This window comes from Apteryx rowi, unplaced genomic scaffold (genome assembly GCF_003343035.1).
Source record: "Apteryx rowi isolate R43461 unplaced genomic scaffold, aptRow1 scaffold_341, whole genome shotgun sequence".
In the NCBI taxonomy this organism is placed as follows: domain Eukaryota; kingdom Metazoa; phylum Chordata; class Aves; order Apterygiformes; family Apterygidae; genus Apteryx; species Apteryx rowi.
Genome location: NW_020449875.1, coordinates 427,832 through 449,006, shown reverse-complemented (window position 1 = coordinate 449,006; position 21,175 = coordinate 427,832). Strand labels below are relative to the sequence as shown.

The following is a 21,175-nucleotide window of genomic DNA, read 5'->3' as shown; positions in this document are numbered from 1 at the left end:
GTCTCACATGCCTGTGGAACAGCTGAATTTATGACTGATTTGCCTCAGCAGAGCAGTGCAAAATAGCTACAGCACATGCTCTAGTTTGTTGTCTGCCTCCCAGATTCTCTTGTAAATTTTCCATCCCCAAGTTCCCTTTTTTCTTCTGACATTTCTCTCTCTGCTTACTTCTCTGCCTTTATGTTCTCCCAAATCCCCTCTCTACAGGCCATCCATGTTTACCATACCTATCAAACAGATATAGTGTGAAATAAAATTCTAAAAAAGAATAATTGCCATTTTGGGAGGCCACTGAATACCTGAAAACATATCTGATAGCAGAGGCTAATATATAAAATCTTCCTCTTCAATGAAATCCAGTCTGGACTCATTTCAACATGGTCACCAGCCCAACCTTGATAGTAACGAAACCAAGCTACTGAGAAGATGGTAGCTCAATAGGCAGTCAGGTCATGGAGTCTCATCATTCTGTTCTTTGAAAGTATTCCCACCCTTCCAAGGGCAAAACAAAGACTTTTCAGAATGGAAAATAAAAGAGAGAGCAATATGCAGGAAAACTCATCTGGGTGTGGGGAAAAAAAGGTACATGTCTCTATTTCATTACTTCTGAAAAGCAGAAGCACTGTAGTTGAGACTCCAGACCAGCCAAGCGCCTAATGACTATAGAAGGCACCTGAGATACAGGAAAGTAAGTTCATGTCCTTGTTTGAATTTGAACTGCTCTTTTACTTGAAATAAGTCTCCTAACTAGCAGGTTACTAACTGTGGTTGAATGCTCAATTCTGTCTCCTCTCTTACCCAGTTCCATCATTCTCAAAACAGGCAGATTCCTGTGAAAGTTTAGGCTAAGATGAACCCCATCTTCTGACTTAACTGGTTTCACCAGAAGCTCCTAAGAGAGTGCAATATGGTACTGTTACTGCAAGGAGTAGCTATTGGAAGAAGTGACTATCATCTTTTATCATGTCAAAATGAATACCTAAACTCAGTGATAACAGCAAAAAATGGCGACCATGTTGAAAAGGGCACATTAGGTATGGGCAAGCTTTACTGTTACTGCAGAGGAGAACAGCGGTCACTGCTCTTTTGAGAAAGGACAGCAGTGGAAATTTTTGAAAGATAATATATATTAGCTGCTGCTTAAGAATAAACAATCAAATATTTACAGTGGTAAAGTCCATTAGCACTATTTTCCCCCCACAATGCAGCCTCTGGGTAAGATTTTGGTGACAATTATATGGGAAATTTGAAATGTCTGAATTTCATTATTAAGACTATATCCATGAGAAAAAAAGGTTTTCTAATATTTTAAAGAGCCCATTTTAAAATTAGGTTTAGCACCAACTAAATAATGGATTCATTTGAAAATTCTCAAAAAAAAAAAATTCATTCTGTTCTCAAAAGGTAGGTGCTGTAATTTTGAGCATACATTGTATTTTTTTATACATAGGAAAGAAGTTGAACTGCTGCTTTAAATGCAAAATTGCTTAAAGTCAAACTTAACTAAGAAGACATGACCATAATAATTGTAACAATTAGAAACAACCATCATTAATAACTTAATTACAACTTTTTTAAATTCATGCATTTACTTGTAGACTCTCCAAAAATATCTCTGTGTTATGTGCTATAATTTTAAGAAAGATGCTCTTTAGTCTTCATTTGTAACACAGATTTTTCTGAAGACTCTAGTAACTCTAAATAACATTTCTTTTATTTAAATGTAATGTTTTAGACAGTAGCTATGTTCTGTTTCCAAAACATCTGAAAAGTAACTAAGAGCTTAATTCACAGGGGCTAAAGTCTTAAGGGACTTAAGCTCATAATTTATTTAGGACAGTTTAAGTGCTTCACCTATAGTCACTTTGGCACGATATGCGTTGATACACATGGCATTCCCACATTTGGATGTAATACTTGAAGTGAAGGCATTTTACCTTTCAGAATTGTTGACGCAATACTTACATTGGTAACCACAGCCAAAATGGCTATTCCTTGCATGATTGGCTGCCACGCTCCTATGTCTTGTGCCTTCTGTGGAACTATGCGTCTGAACTGGGTTGTCATCTTCCAAGCATCCAGTCGGATTTCCAACATATTGTTAATAATAGCCAGAAGAGGAGCCAGTGGGAACGATGCCACAAACAGAGTGACAAATCCAAACTGTATAACTGCCAAAGGGAGAGGTTACATACACTGATGAGGTTTTAACTTACCTGAGATAAGCATATATGAGAATACATACATTGAACTATGAGAAAGAGCAACAAGGATGAGTGGTTAAGCTCCTAGCAAATCTTATGTTCAGACAATCTATGTTGTGAGGACATATGAGCAGAATAATACAATAACATTTGGAAAGATAGTGAAAGGTACTGAGAATGAAAAGACTGAAAAAACCTGCCAGATGGAGGGGACAGGAAAATGTTAAAAGCCATAACTCATCAAAAGGAACTCTTCTGAGTATTTAAACATCCATTTCTTTCTTACATCTTTTCATCATTTAGACTTGGAAATTTAATGACTATCTCAATGCTGTGTTGGAAAGCCTGAATCAAGAATCACGTTACTGTGCTCAGGCACTGCAACAAGTGTGCTTACAATTCTATTAGAGAATGGCTAGTGGCAACAAAACTGAATTTTGCCAGCCCCCAAGAAAACAGCAACAAGTAAGTGACTGTAAATCTCCACTAGCCTGATACAGGCATCTGCTGCTGCAGTATTAGAGTAGAAGATGGTAGTGTTCTGGCTTCTGGATACATTTTCCAAATGATGGTGTAAAAGAAGCAAGAATGCACCTCCTTGTACAATCAGTTGCTGTGTCTTTTAGCTACAAATTGAATTGAGGTTTAGTTGCTTAATAAAAGCTAGCAAAACTAATTAGCAAAGCTCTCTATAACAGCTCATCAAAACTTGTCTTGGATTGCTAAAACATTCATGTCTCCTCTGTCTATAAGCTTATTAAGCATTGCTTGTATGAACATTTTCTTTAAAGCATACTTGCATACAGCACAGATTCTGGTCTAAGCAGAACTAAATTGCTACTTACCCATTTCGAGGTACTCATAAAACAATCCAAGTTTTCCAATGGGCTGCAGGTGGTAGTCATGTTCCCAGCGTGGAACAATTTTTTCTGATCTAGCAGCTGCACAATATCTTCCGATTAGATTCTTAACCCAACTATCAGTCAGGGAGAAAAAACTAACATTGGTAAAATAACCTAAAAAGTTCAATAAATGGAAAAATTTGGCTTTTGTGCCATTATAGTTTTGAACAGTGGCTTTTGAGTTCTTGAATTACTGAAAACTTCCTTCAAACATGAGGATGATTTTCTGTTGCCTTATCCTGAATGCAGTTATTTTTAACCATAAATAAGAGTGTAAAAGGACAGCATATTGGAATGGCAGTGATTTATACTCATGTTGTACAGGTGAATGACCATGTAAAATTCAAGAAAATCAAATCAAATGTAGGCCTGTGGTTAGAAAGATTACTTCCTTCTGATCTGAAAGGCTGGAATGAGAATTTAAGAAAAGTGATGAATTGGGTGTAGCTATTTTCAGCAGTTGAATGACCACATTCAAATAGAAAAAAAATGTCGAGGGGGAGAAATGTCCATTAAAAAGGACAAAACCAAAATGCTTCTACTTGTAGTTGCAGAAATGCAGAATGAGAGATCAGTCAAGAACCAGATCCAGAAGTGATACTTAGCGTTTCAGCACCTAAATGTTATTTGCCATCTTAGGAAGGAAATTCAGAATGCCACTTAAGTGAATACATTTCTTGTACACAGAATGGGGGCAATCAGTTGTCTATGGCTGACGGAAGCATGCTGAGTCCTCGGAAGCCTTCTCCAGCTAATGGATGTTGAAAAGAAGGATGGGTTCACAGTTCTCTCCTGTAACTTGCTGCATATACAGAGTATTTGGGTGTGGAGGAACTCATATCTCAGCAAAGCACCCTAGCCTCAATGTTGTACAGTATTTGGGACACACCTTGAATTGGGGTCACTGTGCAGCAAAGGGGCACAATTCATGGGCTCAGAAGAACCACAGCCAGAGGGAATGCGATGCTGTGGCATTCAGCAGGGGGTGAGCAAACTGTGAGTTCCCGACTCCAAGTGATAACTAATCACTGATCAGCATAAAATAAAGAACAAGTCCCGGGAATAGGAACAGAGTACTGGCTAGTATCTTCATCTAAATTACATGGAGGGCATTCATTGTTAGTACTTTCCTTATTGTTTACATTAAAACATGATCTTCCAGAGATCTGCATCACTAAAAAAGAATATATAGGAACTATGAATATCAATATGATTGTAAAACTAAATGAGTTAAATAAGTAAATTATGCATGATTTTAAAAAGCCTAATGTATAACAAGTCATTCAATTCAATATTAAGCAACAGTATTTAGTTTAACATTTTTAGAGTTTTTATTGCCTCGTGTTTTAAGTATCCAGCCTGAAGCACATTGAGCCTGATTTGCAGAGGTGGGAAGCACTTCTGTTTAGAACTAAAATCAATGGAATGACAGAGACAGGAGCTCAGAACTACCAGACTGAAGATATCCAAATTGTCTAAAACTGCCCTGACAGACTATTCTTATTCTTTTGGAATGCAATATGCTCCTATCAGATTTAACGACCTAATACCTGCATGCATCAAGCAAAAGCAGTATCTCACCCTTCAAATATGAAAAAGCAGAATACTTAATAATGTGAACTTACGGAAGAAGCACTTCTTGAATGTTATTCCAGATTGCTTTACCTCCTACGATAATGGCAAGCTGAGTTGTGAGTTCAAGGAGACATCCACCTGGATCACACTAAAGGTTGGCAGAGATATGAAAATTGGAAATTGGGAAAATTTTCAGGCACAACTGAAGCATTTAAAATAATGAACTCCTGGTGGATCATGATAACATTTCTTTAAATAATACAAGAAGACTATTTAGGCAAACCTTTTTCATAATTTATACAAAAGCCAATTCCAGGCCATATATGATTGCCGTGCAAATTGACAGGACACTACTGAAGGATTGAAATACTAGGCAAAGTTATGCAGCTTTGTACTGTACTGTCATCACGCAAGGAACACCCAGCAGAACACGGAGGCTTTGCAGGACCAGAGCTGATATTGATGATGTTCTCCCATTCTTCTCTATGCTACTTACAGATGACTGGGCCATAGGAAAGTAAGATTGTCTGGGTCTTCAAAATACATTTCTTAACCCAACTGGTCTTGAGTAAATCCCATTTATGCTAGGGGCTGCTATAAGAGGCATGTGACCTGGGAGGCAGTCACTTTTTGAACCCTTACATTAAATATGTACAACTACATTATACATTCATATTATACCCTCGTAACTACAGAAGAAGACCTGGACTAATGTCTCCTGATGTTTAAAAACAAACATTTTGATACATTCTTACCTCCTCATTGCGATACTTTCCCAGCCAATAAACTGGATTTCCAGGGTAACCTACGAATTTACCCTTAAAGAAGGCTATGTAGAAGCATGAAGAATAGTAGTTGACAAACTGGAATAAGAACATCTTTGTGGTCAGACTGTTTTCATAATCGGTCTGGGTCCTTGGAAGCTCTGTAATTATAAAAAAAAAAACCCTTTTTTTAAACCTCCAACCTACAAGGAGGTTACTACCTATAAGCTGCTTTGGACCTTCAGTCAGAAAAGTATGTGTATGCCTTGTATTCCTTACTATGATTGAGAGCATTATAAATTAGATTGTACATAATCTCCATGTATACTGTAGCCATTATGCTAATGCTAAAACTATACGGGTTATAAAAAGGAAAGAATTGGTTCGTTGACACTAAAGAAAAAGAGCAAGCAGAAATTCTGATAACCCAGGGGAAAAAATCTCCCAAATCCAGCACACTCAGGAAGGAAGCAAATGTAACACTTTGAACTGATGAAAATGAAACAATATTAAAACACCACACTACTTTACACATCTGAAGTAAAATAGCTACTTTAATGTTGATGGCCTGGATATAAAGAATAATAATATTTGTGACTGTTTATCTATTTAATAACAAGGGGATAGTATCTAGCTTTGGAACAATGATCTTATTTCATTTATTTACAAGAAAATAGCTATTCTCACCATAAACAAAAGCTAATGTAATTGAATGTGTTATGCGTTACTGATCATAAAGCTTGGTTATTATAGTAATTCTCTGCTTTGTCTGCTTCACAAGCACAAAACTGTAAACAATTGATCTTTCATGCTGGCTATACAAGGAGTTTTCAGGCAAAAAGCTGAATATCGTATTTCTTTGATACTGAGAAAATCTGTATTTGAAAAATTCTAGATGGCATTGCATGATTTGGTGGGAAAATTCTGAAGTATGTGGTACAGGTATTCATTTACTGGAGTTCTTATTATACGTGTAAATGCTATTTTTTCTCATTATTTTAGATAAAGTTTCTATCTGAGGTAAAACAGAGGCATACCAAAGTCAGTAATCATGATTGCCACTTTCTCATAGATGATGTTCAGAATCATAATGACTATAAAGCTGATGACTGAAGCAGTTACTGAAGTAGCTGTTTGTGGAGTCAGGTACTTGTGGATTGCTTGTGTTTCAGTAATGTGCTGTGACAACAGTGCAGAAAACACCAGGAAAACTGAAAGTCTGTAGACAATGACTCCAACAACTGAAGCAATAATCAGAAGAATCTGCCAAGAGAATATAAGGAATGTGTTAATGTTGAACCATTGGCTTTGGGAAAGACAGCGAGTTTGAAACACATTTCGCAACAGGCAAAAGCAAACAGATTATGTGTCTTTTATTCCATTACATGAGTGCAAGAGGATGCTGAAATAAGATATAAGGCAATAAATTTAGAATCCAGAAAAGTATTTTTTGTGCAGCAGAGTCAATCTGTAGGAAAGAAAAGACATAGTCTGTTTTATGATTAATAACAAGGTTTGCAGCTATGCTAGCTAAGATAATGAGATGGGTAATCAAGTCTTATGCCTCAAGGCATGTGATATTTCTAGGAGTTAGGAAGGAATCTCCCTCTTTTGACATGGGCAATTGGCAGGATGGCAAATGTACTAGTAGGTCTGCAGTGATGATGGGGGCTGTATCTTCTCTTTCACATGATAATATTATAGACTATGGGCCCCTCAATGAAATAGGCAAATTTAAAGCCAAATCATGTGATCTGCAAGAGTTCTAATCAGGTTCCATGCATCTCATATTGCTTGTCATCTCTGCTTCTGTTTCTGCTTTTATTTCTTGCTAGTGTCTAGCTATTGTTCAAATTAAATTTGTTCAAATTAAATTCCTCAAGGCCAGGATTCTTTTTTTTTTTTTTTAACTATCTCTAAACTGCCATGAATCCACCCCCCCCTCCACACCCTATGCAGAGTAAGAGAGCACAGTAACACAAACAGTAAAACCAGACCCAATCTCCTCCCTTCAGCCTGAAGTTCTGCTTATTTAAATCCAGCAGCCAGACAGTATTCTTTTTGTTGTGCTTCAGATGCGTTAACTCCGAACCCTCTGGGCTGCCAGCCACCACTCTATCTCATTTCTGTCATTGTCTCCTATTATCTAGGATGAGTTCTTTTCCAGCTCCTGTTTGTGCTACAGGCTAGGAGAACATGCTGTATAGTAAAACACAGAGCTTTTCAAGGCAGCCTCTCTGGGCCTGCTCACCATGTTACGTATTGCTTCATGGATGACTGGACTTCTTTCAAGTTTTAGTTTTAATTAAAACAGCAGCACTGGAAGATTAAAGAGCTCCCAGCTTTGCTCTTTTAAGTGAAACGAAAAACCTGAAAGACAACCAGTAGTGTGAAACATGATATTGAACCAAATGGCTGGAACAAGTAGGAGAGAAACCGGCAGCGAGGAGACCGTATAAAACAAAGTCTGTCCCCTACTCCCCCCAGAAGCAAAGGCATTTATCTTAAAATAATGAGGGAGAAGCCAATGGACCACATTTTCAAGCATCACTCACTAGCTTCAGCTACAGAACATTTTGAGACATATTTTCTATTGACTAGGGTTTCCCTTGTGTATCCTAATAGTATCTGGTGACTATGACTACCTTGTCCATGTAGGTGCTTACTTTATGGGCTTGGATTAAGCATCAGATTGAAATCCAGCTAAACCTATTCCTTTGTTATCTTTAGTAAAATTCAGGAGGAGACATTTTTTAGACATCTGCTAGAGAATTGAATTAATGAGGTGAAAGAATAAGAGGACAACTTTACCCAGAATAAGACTGCACTTGTACAGAAAGTCATACGCATGCATTTTCCACAGGCAGTGTATGGCACATGTTCTTTTTGCTGCAAAAGATTTAGAAAGAGATTAAGCTTGCATTCAATCTTTTTTTTTCATATATTTTTTGTGTGCTCCAAGTAACACTTTATGAGACTGAGGACAACTCCCTACTTCTGTTTCCTTTCCTGCTTTGTCATCCTGAAACTCACAGTGATCCATGATTTCAAAAAAGGTATTCCCTGATTCAGGGTGTCATTTTTGGTGTCTGTTCTAAGACAAAAATGACTTCCAGAGAGGCTGAGTGTCCTCATCTCTTACTGAATTCAGCTATGATAGCGTGCATCGTCCTTTTGAATGGGCCCATCCTTCTTGGCTGATCATGGCATCCAAGATCCTTAGCTTTCAAACCTCCTCAGCTAAAATTAGCAGGTATCAAAATTTTGGGACTTGGCCTCTGCATTTCTCAGTTTATCCCCTTGGGACAATGGGACAAATCTCCCAGGAAAAATGCCTACTTCAATATGGTGTTGTGAAACATCATTGAATCTTTATAGGATCTCTGAAGAGCAAAGCCATTTCATTTTAGCACATTCTTCATTATTTGAACTGTCTGAAAGGAACCTTCTAGCAATGACTTTATACATTAAAGGTAGCATAGCTTCATAAGCTTTTAAACAGAACCAGGATTTCTATAGTACAAGATACAGGATAGTTTCAGCTATGCCAGTTAATTCTGAAACTTTTCAAGTGCCCTCTAATAAACATTAGTATCATGTGGATGGAATGTGGATGCAGTGCAAATGATCAGATAAATGCTAGAGTGATATATTAACACAGAAAAATAAAAAAGTGAAGCTGAGCTGGAGTGAGCCACAGAAGCTAAAGCTACTCAAAAATGTATAATAAATAGAAATCTAAACTAAGATCCTCATAAATATGAATCCTATTTCATTGAAATGAGGATTATCCTTGTTCCTGTGAGTTTGCTGTTACTAATTGTAATTGCATCCACATGCACTTGGCAACAATACCTATTTATACATCTTTCAAACAGAAACACCTTTGGTTAAAAAAAAAGTCTCAGCATTATGTATAACATCTTTTTCTCCATTTCACCTTGTTTTTCTGATGTATTCTTAGATAAAGATTGCACATGCTCCGTGATCTTGGCCTCTGGAAGTAACACAGAATCATTACTTGGGGGATTTAGTAAGGTAGAGCTAGTCTCCTAAGGCAGCTACAATGTGAACTTTTGTTCATTTATGCCAGAGGAACCTCAAGGAGCCTCAAACAAGTTCAGTATTTTTGGGCCAGTTTATCAGCTCTCTTTGAATCACTGTTGATTTAAACAGCTCCAGACTCACCATTTTCATAGCATCCTTTCAAAACATGTCTACTAGAGTAGCTATGACCAGTTACCAAAATACTCCTTACCTGTGTGATTTCATTCATTATTACATGAGTGCATTGTGCTTCATATTCTGGGCGAATTTGTTCTTCCTGCTCCAAGTACTCCACTGTGTCCCATTCGTACTCCAGTTCTGCCTGCCTTCGCTTCCAAAACTCCAAAAACAAAGTAACTATCCAAAAGATAAACAAAGTCAGCAATATCATCTGAGTGTTGGACATTGCTTGACCCCCTGGGCTGTAACATGTGCCTCATTAGTTTTCTATATAGTTTCCACAGACATGGAATAAAATCCTTTTTGGCTTGTGGGATGGTGCCTAGTGTTTATGAGGGAGAAAATAACTGGATCTACTTCTTTATCTAATTATTGCTTTGGTTATAGTAGGTGCTTTAACGAGAGAAACCTGGACATAAATGGTGTTGTAGGCACCTGCTAAAGAATATGTAAAAGATTAATTCCTTTCTGGATAAGGCTAGAATATGAACAGTTTGGATTTTACATTGTAGACTGTTTTTTGAAAAAGTTCATCACGGGATGCATAAGAAAGCAGTTTGTTTGGATGGTTGGAGACAAAATGCTGGGGAGTGTAGGATGTCTAGAAAAGAAAAACTCAGTACGTTGAAAATTGCCACAGGAGAAGCTCATGTTCATTAAACCTGCAATTTTTGTGCGGACAAATTATCAGTCTGAAGACTATAAGAGCCAAAGATGCTAGTTCAGGTAGAGCTGCTTAAACACAGCTGTTTTTCCTCCTCTGCTAGCATAAATCTGAAGGGACTGTGGCTCTTTTTCCATGGCATCGTGCAGGGGCTAAGAAACCCTGGTTTCTGGGCTGGGCCAGCAGTTTCCCTGGGCTGTGCTCCTAGAACTGAGAGCACTAGGGAACCAGATACACAGATGCCTGAGTGATGCTGGATAGACATCAATCCAGTCAAACTCATTAGCTTGGCCTGAGACATGACACAAGTAGATCTGGCAGCAGAGGCAATGATAGACCCACCTGAGAAGGCTGGGAGGAGCTGAGGACCATGGTATCAGTATTATGTTCCCCAGTGCGCTGGGATGCTTTATTGCTGAAGACAGTGCCCCTACAGATTAAATGAGTGGTGTGGCTCTGCAGCACTGCCTCCAGGAGGACTTAGTATCTCTTCACTGCACTCCCATCATCTACGAGTAATTGACCCTAAAAGTGGCTTTTTTTATTAATTCAGCCCCTCATCCTGAATGATGGAACATCGATGGCATGCAGTTACAAGTCCAAATATCAAAGGTTATTTCCAAAATCAGGTGTGGTCAATAAATCCAAAACCAAAGCATTTAAAACCCAGAAGACTCCATGAGCTGGGCTGTGAGGTGACCTTGGCATCCGCATACAGGCAAAACCTCAGGAAATCCTCCTCCCCTGGTTGTTCCAGAGTGTCTTTCACAGGCATTTCTCTGCTGTTTCATGCTGGGAAGCACAAAGACCATTCCAAACAGCAGGCCAGAGGATCACATCTGCCTCTGCTTGCAGAGCAAGGAGATTAGACTCTTCCATGAACTTCTAGCTGCTGGTTGGGGCCCCAGCCCAAATCACAGGAAACAGTATTATACTGATCTGTTCCAGCTGCAAAAGGCTCTGGGGAGTCCTAAAGTGCAGGGCTTCCTTCTGTGATAGCCTCTGTGCTAATAACAGCAGAAGGGCACACAACGTAAGGGCAGCTCTCACAGCCCCGTGACACAGAAAACCTCTCCTGCTAGCTAAAACAACCTAACAGCTGTATCGCATCTTTCAGAATAGGGAAGGAGATGCTGCTGCATTTAACAATCTCCTTTTACTTTGAAACAACTTTTTTTTTTAGCAGTGGAAACAAATGAAGTTCCAGAATTGGGAGATTCAAGTGCTAATTCCATCTCACATAGGAACCTGCAGTGTTCCCTTCAGCACGTCACTTAACCCTGCCACCCAGATATGGCCTAGTAAGTTCTGCTCTTAAACTGTATCATCAAAGACTGCAAAATAATGCCTCTACTAGAGAACATTTCTTTGTTTAACTGATCTTGCCTGGGGAGGGGATCCAGTGATGGCAGCAAGTGAAGTGGAAGCTGCTTCTCGTCCAGGAGCTCTGCCAATCTAGCCATGCCATTACAGCAGAATTGGCAGAGGCTCTGATCTAGAGCAATATTATATACAGGGTTAATTCCTGAGGACAAATTCACTGATGTTTTATAATGCTTCAAGATCTTTGAAGGGAATATAGTAAAAAACCACAATTACTAAAAAGTTTATTGATGATAATGATGCGATAAAATATCTAAAAGTTTAATAGTCCTTAAATTATTTTGGACCAGCAGGTCTACAAAAGTATTAGAGCTGGATGAAAATTACAGTTGAAATTGCACCAGGACCATGGGTCATTTGGATTCAGTACAATTTTGACTGAATTAGTGTAATACAATTCACCTCTTTATATAGTAGACTTATGATGAGAATACTAATAGACCTTGCAGCCATTGCTATAACCATGCAGCTTAACATTGTAATTATTACTCTTGGAACTGTTCTTCAAAACAGGAAACACAATTTTTAATTAAAAAGCAAATTACAAATAAATTAACTATTCAGAAGACAGAAGAAGATTACATTAGAAGATTACATTACAAGCTGTTCTAGTTTTTTAGAGAAATTCCTGCTGGTGTGTTGATTTTAGTACATATTTTGAAAGAACCTTTTAAAAATGATGTGTTTCATCTAATAATTCTTTAAAGATACAGTTACTTTAAAGCATGTTAAGTCATTATAGGAAGATCAAAATACTGTGTTTTACAAAAAAAAAAAAAAGCGCAATTTAAATATTCTTAGCCTACATACAAATTCAAAATTTTTTATCAGTTATTTTCTCTACAGTACCCTGTATACAGACCTAACATACAACTTATTTTTGGTAATTTTTGGATAAGATAGTGCAGTAAAAGCCAGTTAACAAAGTTCCTAATATGAACAAATGAAACTCTTTCTGCAAAAATAAACTTTGCATAATCCCTTGAATCCAGTACTAAGTAGTTTCACCCAGAGGAAACATCCTGGTTTCATATACATTTTCTCTGCTACAAGATATCTCTAGTGCTTGTAATTACTGCATTTTTACCAGATCAGTTTCCTAAATGAAGACAGGAGCAAAAAATTACTGGAAAATACAATAAATTACTGTATTTTTCCACTGCCCTGCACAGTCGCAGAGCTGTTAGTAGGAACAAACAGCTCCAAGACTCTTTGGAGCAAAACAGCTCCTTTGCCAAGAGATACTTAAGTGTGTGGATCCTGCTGGATGAACATGAAGAAGCACTAATCACTTCTCTCCTACTTTTCTCCGAGTTGAACAAAACAAAACAAATACTGAAGAGCAACATTCTCACCTGGTCCTTTAAGTTCTAAAATTTTTTGTTTTCTTATGATGCTAAAAAGAGTTACCGCAAATATGTATGGTGAATTGCTGACTAGTAGAAAATGAAGTAGTTGTGAATTTATTCATGTTTTCTTGGCTGATGCTTTAGGCTTGGCCAAAATGAGATGACAAACCACAGTTGTTGAAAATGACTTACCCCATATTCCCATAAATACTGCAAACACCAGTGTTCCAAAGCTATCAAATATACAGAGTTTCTGGAAAAAATTGAAAAGAAAAAAAGTCTTAAAATATAATGGCCCAGTGTTTTCTTCTACACTGACCAAGAACAGAAGTTGCTTACTAAAATCTTGAGTTTTAGCTCTCTTGTAGTTTAATAAACAATCTTTACTGATAGTGTTCCCTCAATTTCACTCAATGTGCAAGACCCTTCAGTAAATTATGGAAATTAAGTGCAAAAACTAGCATTAAATGTAAAAGCCAAATATGCAGAAAGAGGATAGTAAAATGGTATATTATCAAACTTCCTTCCATCTGTTGCATAGGAAGAGGAAGAGCGCTTCTAGTCTGGGAACTCAGTACTTAGTTATGTATTTTTAATACAGCCACAAAAAGGCAATGAACACATCTGGTTCAGATGTGAACTGAGCTGTTGTTGTGAACTGTTGTCATCTGAGTCAGATGAAAACAAATCAAGCTATTTAGTAAAAACATATTTTGATGGATACGCCTGTGATCACAATTTGCTTTTTCTTTCCATTATATCCTTTTCCCTATATTCTTGTTTTTTTCTACCCTTTATCTTAAGTGGGCTGAAGCAACATGATTCATTAAAGCTGGGCAAAATATTTTTCATGAGTAGCTGAAAATTTGCAATTTTGGAGTGATTGAAACTATGGAAAGGAATGACCAAAGGCTAACATTAGCCTAGTGAGATAAGTTAATGGAGAAAGAAAGACAGATTCTGCTAGACAGGAATTCAGAGTAGGAGCCCAGCATGCCTTCTGTCATGGCTAACATCAATCTCTCCATATACCCACCTCCTTCTTGACAGCTCAGGTCAAATTCAAAGCACAAATTCAGCTAATTAGTTTGGGGAGGGAGGCATGAGAATTTAGAAATGTCAGAACATTTTTTAAACAAAATTTCTTAAGCAAAATTATTTAACTCTGAATCAACACTTTAATAATTGAACTTTTTTTCAAAAGGAAATACTCCAAAATGAAGCCAAAATGTTTCATTTTGTATCAAACAAAATTTATGTTTAGTCCAGTATCAAACATTTGGGGGATATTTGAAATAAAAAATCCTCTTTTTCTTTTAATTTTAGATCAAAGTGAAGCAATTATTATTATTGTTGTTTTTACTTAAAGTTCAGTCCTTGAACCAAAAAGCCTAACTATTTGCACAGTTTTACTAATCATGCAGGACACTACTGGAGGAACAACAATGTTTTATATGTAGTAGGTACTAGAGAAAGTGCAACCGAAGTTCAACAGCACGTCTATAAGCTGTATATGTAGTTACCTTGGACGATTCACAAGTGATGGTGAGGTTCCAGTAGGTACATGCTTCATCACATTGAGGGCACATTATGATATTACCTCCTATGTTGGGATCACATACTTCTTGGCTAAAAAGAAAACTAGTCAGTTACTCACCAACACTAACCTCCAAAGTCCTTTTTCACATGTGAAGACAGTGTGCTAATCTCAAGGAACTGAGAAATAATTTACCAGTGATCTGCTCTCAAGAATTTCCCCCCCCCTCCTTCAACAACCCCTATTTCCATTCTTAGCCCTCATCTCAAAAATGGATGACACTGAGGGAAAATAATTTCCGCCCCATACACTTGGTAGTAATTTTCAAAACTGTTTGCACCAAAAATAAAACAGCTCTTCAAAGATCTTAGTTCATCTCTCATTCCCCAGTAGGAAACCCACACCTGCATGCTCATACCAGCTACAACAGCAGGTCCGACAGGAAGGGAGAGGAACACTGCCTACCAGAACATAGAATAGCAGCAGATCTAAAACAGCTACCTAGTCTCCATGATCTTCTAAAGAGGATCAAAATGGAAAGGGAGGACTGGTAGGGTGATTAGAAGAATGGCAAAACTGTCTGCTAACAGATGACAAAACAGCTTGACTTATGTAACCTAGTGCAGTGGAAGTTGAAAGGTGATGTGCTTGTTCTCTACAAATATATCAGCTAGGTAAACACCAGGGAGAGAGATGAACTATTTATCTAAACGATAATACTGGCATAAGACTAAATGGGTATGAATTGGTCATGAAACAGCTTGGGTCCAGTCAACATAGGAGTGGAGCTCTAGAACAGCCCTTCACCATATTTAATAAGGAGAAATACCCTTCTTGAAGGGGACTATAAAACATGATAGCCTGTAGAGAACATTGCTCAGTGACCCAGGTGTTTTTTCTTTGAATTCTGTCATGCTCTGATAAGGGAACCTGTGTTATGACTATGCCAGTCTCTCTTCCCAATGTATCCCGGGCAGCTGAAGCCCGCTGTGCTGTTGCTCTTCATGTTCACTTCTCTCAAACTTCGGAAAAGCAAGTTTGGGGTTTTTATCAGGGTCTCTGGATACATCCCTTAAGGATTACCATACTGAAAAGGATGTGTTACAGCAATTTGTGCTGACTGCTGATTTTCACTCTTTTCTTTGTATTTCTACACTAGGTGTGGTGAACCTAGTGCAAAGTATGAAGATAATGATGAAACAGCAAACTCTCAAATGTCTATCATTGTAATGGTCCTTGGACATCTATCACTCTTTTATCTCATATATTATGTCTTTACCTTCAAATCCATGACTGTTGTTCTCAGGGTCTTTCATTTTGCCTCTGACTTTATTATGCAATGTCTTGCAAACTCTGTACAGTAGGGGACTGATCAAAATTGTGTGCAATATTAAAATAGGCTTGGTTAGATACCTCCATGTGCAGTTGTCCTTTGCCAGGCACCCATACAGAAAACAGCCAACTCCAACAACTGCAGCCACGGTCAGCATATTAGTGTAAAAGCCCAGCCAAGCAAAATAGATTCCAATTTTCTCTCCATAATATTTCCTGTGGAGGGGAAAGGTTTCTTCTGAAATGCAAGTAAATTCACATTTCTGTTTCAAATGGCTCTTCATTTCATACATTTTGTGCCAGCACTCATTGTCATATTCCTCTGGTTTGAGCTTTAGGATTGCAGAAGTGTTATAGCAGGTAATTTCTAGGCATTTCTATTGCCACTTTTATGCTTATACAAGAGGATAAGAAGGGAAAAAAAGAAAGGAAAAAGAGAAAAATGATTCTTTGCAACAAAAAAAATTAACTGGTTGCTTTTTCATGAACTGCTTTGTCATGAAATCAAGCTCAAAGTATGCTTCCATGCATGGCCTGACACAGGTGTACATATCTGCCCTTGGAACTGAGCTGTGTCTCTTTGACATCCCCCAAACCAGACCTGTTATGTAAGTTTCTAGGTTCCTCTGCATTAGTCCAGTCTAGTCACACCAACCTGATAAAATCCAGGGGTTGCAGTTTGAAAATGTTTTTAGGGTGAGCCCATTCTTTGTAGAGAAGATATCGTTCACTTGGACAATCAGGATCAGTTGACGGGTGCCTGAAACTAGACTGCAAAATAGAAAGAGCACGGGAAGAAGATACATTTAATCTAACCAGCATGGATCAACCATCATCTCCCCAGACCCTGCGTCATGAAACCAGAGTCTGGAATAGCCTTTTTGCCCAGTCTCACTGCAAGCCAGAGAAAGGAGCAGGAGGGCAGCTCTGAGAGCATGTCAGAATTCAGGACAGAAGGTTGTCAGAAAGGCAATGAATACTAAAGCGAGCACTTATCTTTACATATGTGAGCCAAAAATAATAGACACTAATCATGAACTTAAATCTAAGCATATGTCAGTGCCTTGACACTTAGGAATAGAAATAGAAAAGGATCCATTCTAACTAAAGAATAGGACTGAATTAAAATGGATTTTAAGTAGTTGTAACATGCAAAAATGCTTTGCTTCAGGACAATATTGTACTGGAATGAAGATTGGAAAGTCTGGAGGATAAATCCAGGGCTTCTAGTCTCTGTTTTAAATTTAAAAGAGAATTCACATGCAGATAATGCATGTATTTTTTACTAGGTTACTTGAAAACCTATTTCAATAAAACCTATTTTATCTGATGGAATTTCCCATTCTCAATCTGTGGTGCAACAAGACAAGTGACATTTGTAGAAATCTGTTGGCTACTTTTGTTTTTTAGAGAAGCTGTGTTATATTTTTTTAATTGTATGAAAAGACAGTCATTATCAGGCATACTGAGCTCAAATTCCCCATGCCGTGACAGAAGTAGCCTGCAAGGCAGGTTTTAAATCTTTAAAAGAAAACCATAATAATGGATACTCATGAATTTTATTTATTCTATCCTATAAAGCTTTCGGTTACTCAGAAGAAACATGATTTGTCTTGATTCTGACTTAAACATTTTCTTGAAATCTTTGGAGGCCTCCTGAATATTTTATGTAGAGTCCAAATATCTCAAGTAGTTACCATTCCTGATCTCCCATTTTCTTAATCTCTTTTCAACAGAACACACCTTGGATACAAAACAGTGGTTCTGATGGGGGAGGAGATGAGTGGGTGTAGAGATAATATAGAAAATCAGATCTTGGTCTGTGCTTACTGTATCCCATCTGCACCCTCACACTGAGTTTTTCCTTAGTCAAATACTCTGAAATCTGACATTTTTCTTCTTCATTTTCTTTTTCTGTGCTATTACTAGCCTTTATAAGGAAAATGATTTTAATATAGTTTGCTTCCTTAAATGATATACCTTAAAAATAAAAAGGTTATCTCAGAAATGTAGCTACAAAAGCTGGATTTCTTATTATTTTATGGTTAAATTCACCCCTCTTAAGTATATCTCCATATGACTCTGACATCATCTGCTGAAGTGTTGTACTGGTCCTACAGAGCCTTCCTGCAAAAGAGTGAGTTTTACTGCAGATGTGTGCCAATGTTTGGAAACTGTGAAAATGCACCTCATTCTGTAAGACTGTAACACAGCCTAAAATGAGATTTGTATTCTAAATCTCTATTGAAAATTCTGATATTTGATAGGAATTTTAATACTGAAAATTTGAATCCTAATAAAAGGAACTATGCTAAAACTCTGATTTAGAAATTATGACACAGTGTGTCATGGGAACTATCGCTCAGGTACCCTCAGTTTCCTCTACTGGCCAGGCGCTTTACTGAACTACATCTCCCAGAGAATAGAAGATTAACATCTCCTAAATGAAATACTTTGTTTTTCAGTTATGGAGCATCCTTTTTTAGAGAAAGATCTACATTATCTTGAAAAAACGAATGTGCTTTGGGAAAAAATCTCTTTAGCCAAACTATGTACCATTCTGTTATGTGGATATAAGAACCAGTCAAGAAGTAGGACAATCAGTAGTGCTTGTATCTTCTGCTATAAAAAAACCCACATATTCTCTCAAGCTCCATACATCTATTTCTAACTAGATAACTATTATAAGCACTGTACTTACATCATGAAGGGGAAATGCTGCTTTGTAGATTCCAGCGTCCAGTAATTTGTTAATGCCAAACTTTTTCACATTGTTTTTTGTTGCATATTCCACACGGGACAGGATAAAATGAACCTGAAACACACAAAACGCTTGGTGTCTCTTGCAACCTGCAAGTAATCATATAGAACGATATCTGTTTCAATGTGTAATTGAGTTAGAAAAGGGCTAGCAGTGTAGACAAGATTAATTGAACAAGGCATATGAACCATTGAAATCCTTCCTTTAAATTTTAGCTTGTATTCAGGTGGAATGAAATGGGACAAAGTTACGGAATGCCTTCCTTCTAGATTGTCCAGCCTGTTTCATAAATGACACAGAACTATTGCCTCCCAAATATTTCTAATATTTCAGGATGCTTTCATAATGGTAATTGCACTGATCTAATTATAATAACCTTTTCTTTTTAAGATTAAAGGTTAGAAATACTCTACGTACTTACAATTCGGCTTCTAGTTGCAGGATTGAAAAATGTGTCTTTGTCTTGAATATAAAAGTTGGACAAATGTTCCTTTTCAAAAGGGGCAGTGAAAAATTCTTGCTCAGGTTTGATGATATTTTCATCCACTCTTAACAGTCTACTAAACCAGTTGAAAGCTGAATCTCGGGTTTTCAGGTCATTGGGCTGCAGAGGCAATTTGATGTGCATAACCTCAGCATATGTGCATAGCACTTCCCAAGGTGCGTGCACTTTTACAAAAATAAGTTTTTCATCCAAAACCTAAAATGAAGGAATATTAAAAATACATGTGTGTAAGAAAATGAAAGTAAAGGATTTTTCATAACACTTTTAAAACTACACAGATTTTTCTGTCTCTTTAAAGCTCATAGATGACCCATTGAAAGTTGCATTCTTTGTCCATCTTAGTGAGTATATCATTAGCTTCTGTAAAGGCACTGACATAAGGTGAAAATATTCAGGAGAGAACAGCATAAAAAAAAAAAAAAGACTGCTAAATGTTCCTTTAATGCTAACATCTCTGCAAACTACTTTACAAAGCAATTTAAGTTTAACAAAGCTTACCCTTTATGGATTAATTAGGAGTGTTTGTACACCTACACTGGCTGGCCAAGCTGTGGCTTTGGAGCTGTAAGTGATTCTCCCCAGCAGTTCAAGTACAACTCCAGGGTTACGTTATTTGATGGAAAAAGGTGATCCTGCAGTGGGTGATTCTGGGTAATCTGAATTTTGCATGGAGAATGGGGAGAGGGTAAGGGGAACCAGCAAAGACTACTGAGAAAGACCGCACCGGACACATCTGTTCCCAGCTGTATGCCCAACCTAGCAGCAGCATGCAGTGGGAATCCTGGGAGCCGCTACTGTCTCCAGTCTGCACAGCACTTGTATATCTCCTTCTCCCATTGATTCCCTGCATCTGGGAGTCTCAGCCACATGAAATTACATTATGCAGCTCATTGGCTCAGGACTGTCTGTCAGATATCTCTGATCTAGACTGAAGAAATTTCCAGTTTCAAAAGCTTTTCAGTCATAGGCATTGCAGAATTATTGAAAACTGCAAAATATAAGTATAGCAACGGATCCATGTTAGACTTTCAGCTTTGTCACGAATCTGAAGAGCCAGACCGCATCCTTGGATGTGCAACAAGAGCTTTCACTGCAGAAATCTAATAAATACTGTGAGGTCATGGATTCCGAGTTCAATTCCAGAGCCGATTAAATTGCGAAATAATAACAAATATACACTGGAATAGATTGTCTTGTACATCTCCCAGGAGATCCAGCCCTAAAGCTGTAGTCCTGCAGGAAAGGAAGGAAAAGTGGCTTTATGCCATTTTTATTCTGTCTGGATTCTGAACTAATGTGGGGGCTGAATAACCCTCAGGGCAAGAGCCCGCAGCTCCAGCAGCTGTTGTACACTATAATAGCTCTCTTGAACTGCCTACCGGCTACATTGTAGCCCCAAATAAAGCGTGATGGTTACAACTACTTCCACTGTGCCAGGCCTTGTGAGGAGCTGGGTCACTTACAGGAGCCCTGCAGTGCTCTTTTGGTAGGGGAGTTGCACCTTCAACACCCACTGGCTTATTTACACTTCCTATATAGCAAGATGTAGGGGGAGAATCTGTCCTCAGAATGTAGCCAGTAATTTTTTATCTTCCAAATGCTGAGCAAACATGAACTATTTAATCTTCCCACTCCACATGCTTCATTTTGTAGAGGAAGAAAGAGACATAAAGTTTAAAGGATCTTGCTGAGATCACAGAGATGCTTAAGGACAGAAAAAAGGTGAGCTTTCCCTGTTACCCTATATCAAGAGGAGAATAAAGTTACAGGAAATTCATACATCCTGTTTCCTTATTCAAATAGGGCCAGCTACTCTCAGACACAGCAATCGACACAAAGAAAATAGTACTCACCGATCTTGTGGCTTCAAGTTGCAAGCCATTGTTTATCAGATTGGATTCATAAACTTGTCTCTTCCTCTGTTGAAAGGCATTGAAAATGATAAAACAACTTTTCCAACATGCATTTCACA

The 21,175-nt window shown here is 37.9% G+C and overlaps 1 protein-coding gene across 2 annotated transcripts in view; it reads right to left on the bottom strand.

Annotated features, from left to right (window-relative positions):
• ANO6 (anoctamin 6) overlaps window positions 1-21,175 on the bottom strand; it is a 78,362-nt gene that overhangs the window by 9,673 nt on the left and 47,514 nt on the right. For both annotated transcript variants that reach the window (XM_026072426.1, XM_026072427.1), the window contains 14 exons: window positions 21,057-21,122; window positions 19,120-19,398; window positions 18,639-18,752; window positions 16,593-16,708; window positions 16,019-16,153; window positions 14,592-14,697; window positions 13,261-13,321; window positions 9,704-9,849; window positions 8,257-8,334; window positions 6,483-6,708; window positions 5,437-5,606; window positions 4,732-4,829; window positions 3,050-3,180; window positions 1,966-2,171 (listed from right to left, as the gene is read on the bottom strand). In XM_026072426.1, the coding sequence (XP_025928211.1) occupies window positions 1,966-2,171; window positions 3,050-3,180; window positions 4,732-4,829; window positions 5,437-5,606; window positions 6,483-6,708; window positions 8,257-8,334; window positions 9,704-9,849; window positions 13,261-13,321; window positions 14,592-14,697; window positions 16,019-16,153; window positions 16,593-16,708; window positions 18,639-18,752; window positions 19,120-19,398; window positions 21,057-21,122 (1,932 nt within the window). The remainder of the gene's footprint in view (window positions 1-1,965; window positions 2,172-3,049; window positions 3,181-4,731; window positions 4,830-5,436; window positions 5,607-6,482; window positions 6,709-8,256; window positions 8,335-9,703; window positions 9,850-13,260; window positions 13,322-14,591; window positions 14,698-16,018; window positions 16,154-16,592; window positions 16,709-18,638; window positions 18,753-19,119; window positions 19,399-21,056; window positions 21,123-21,175) is intronic.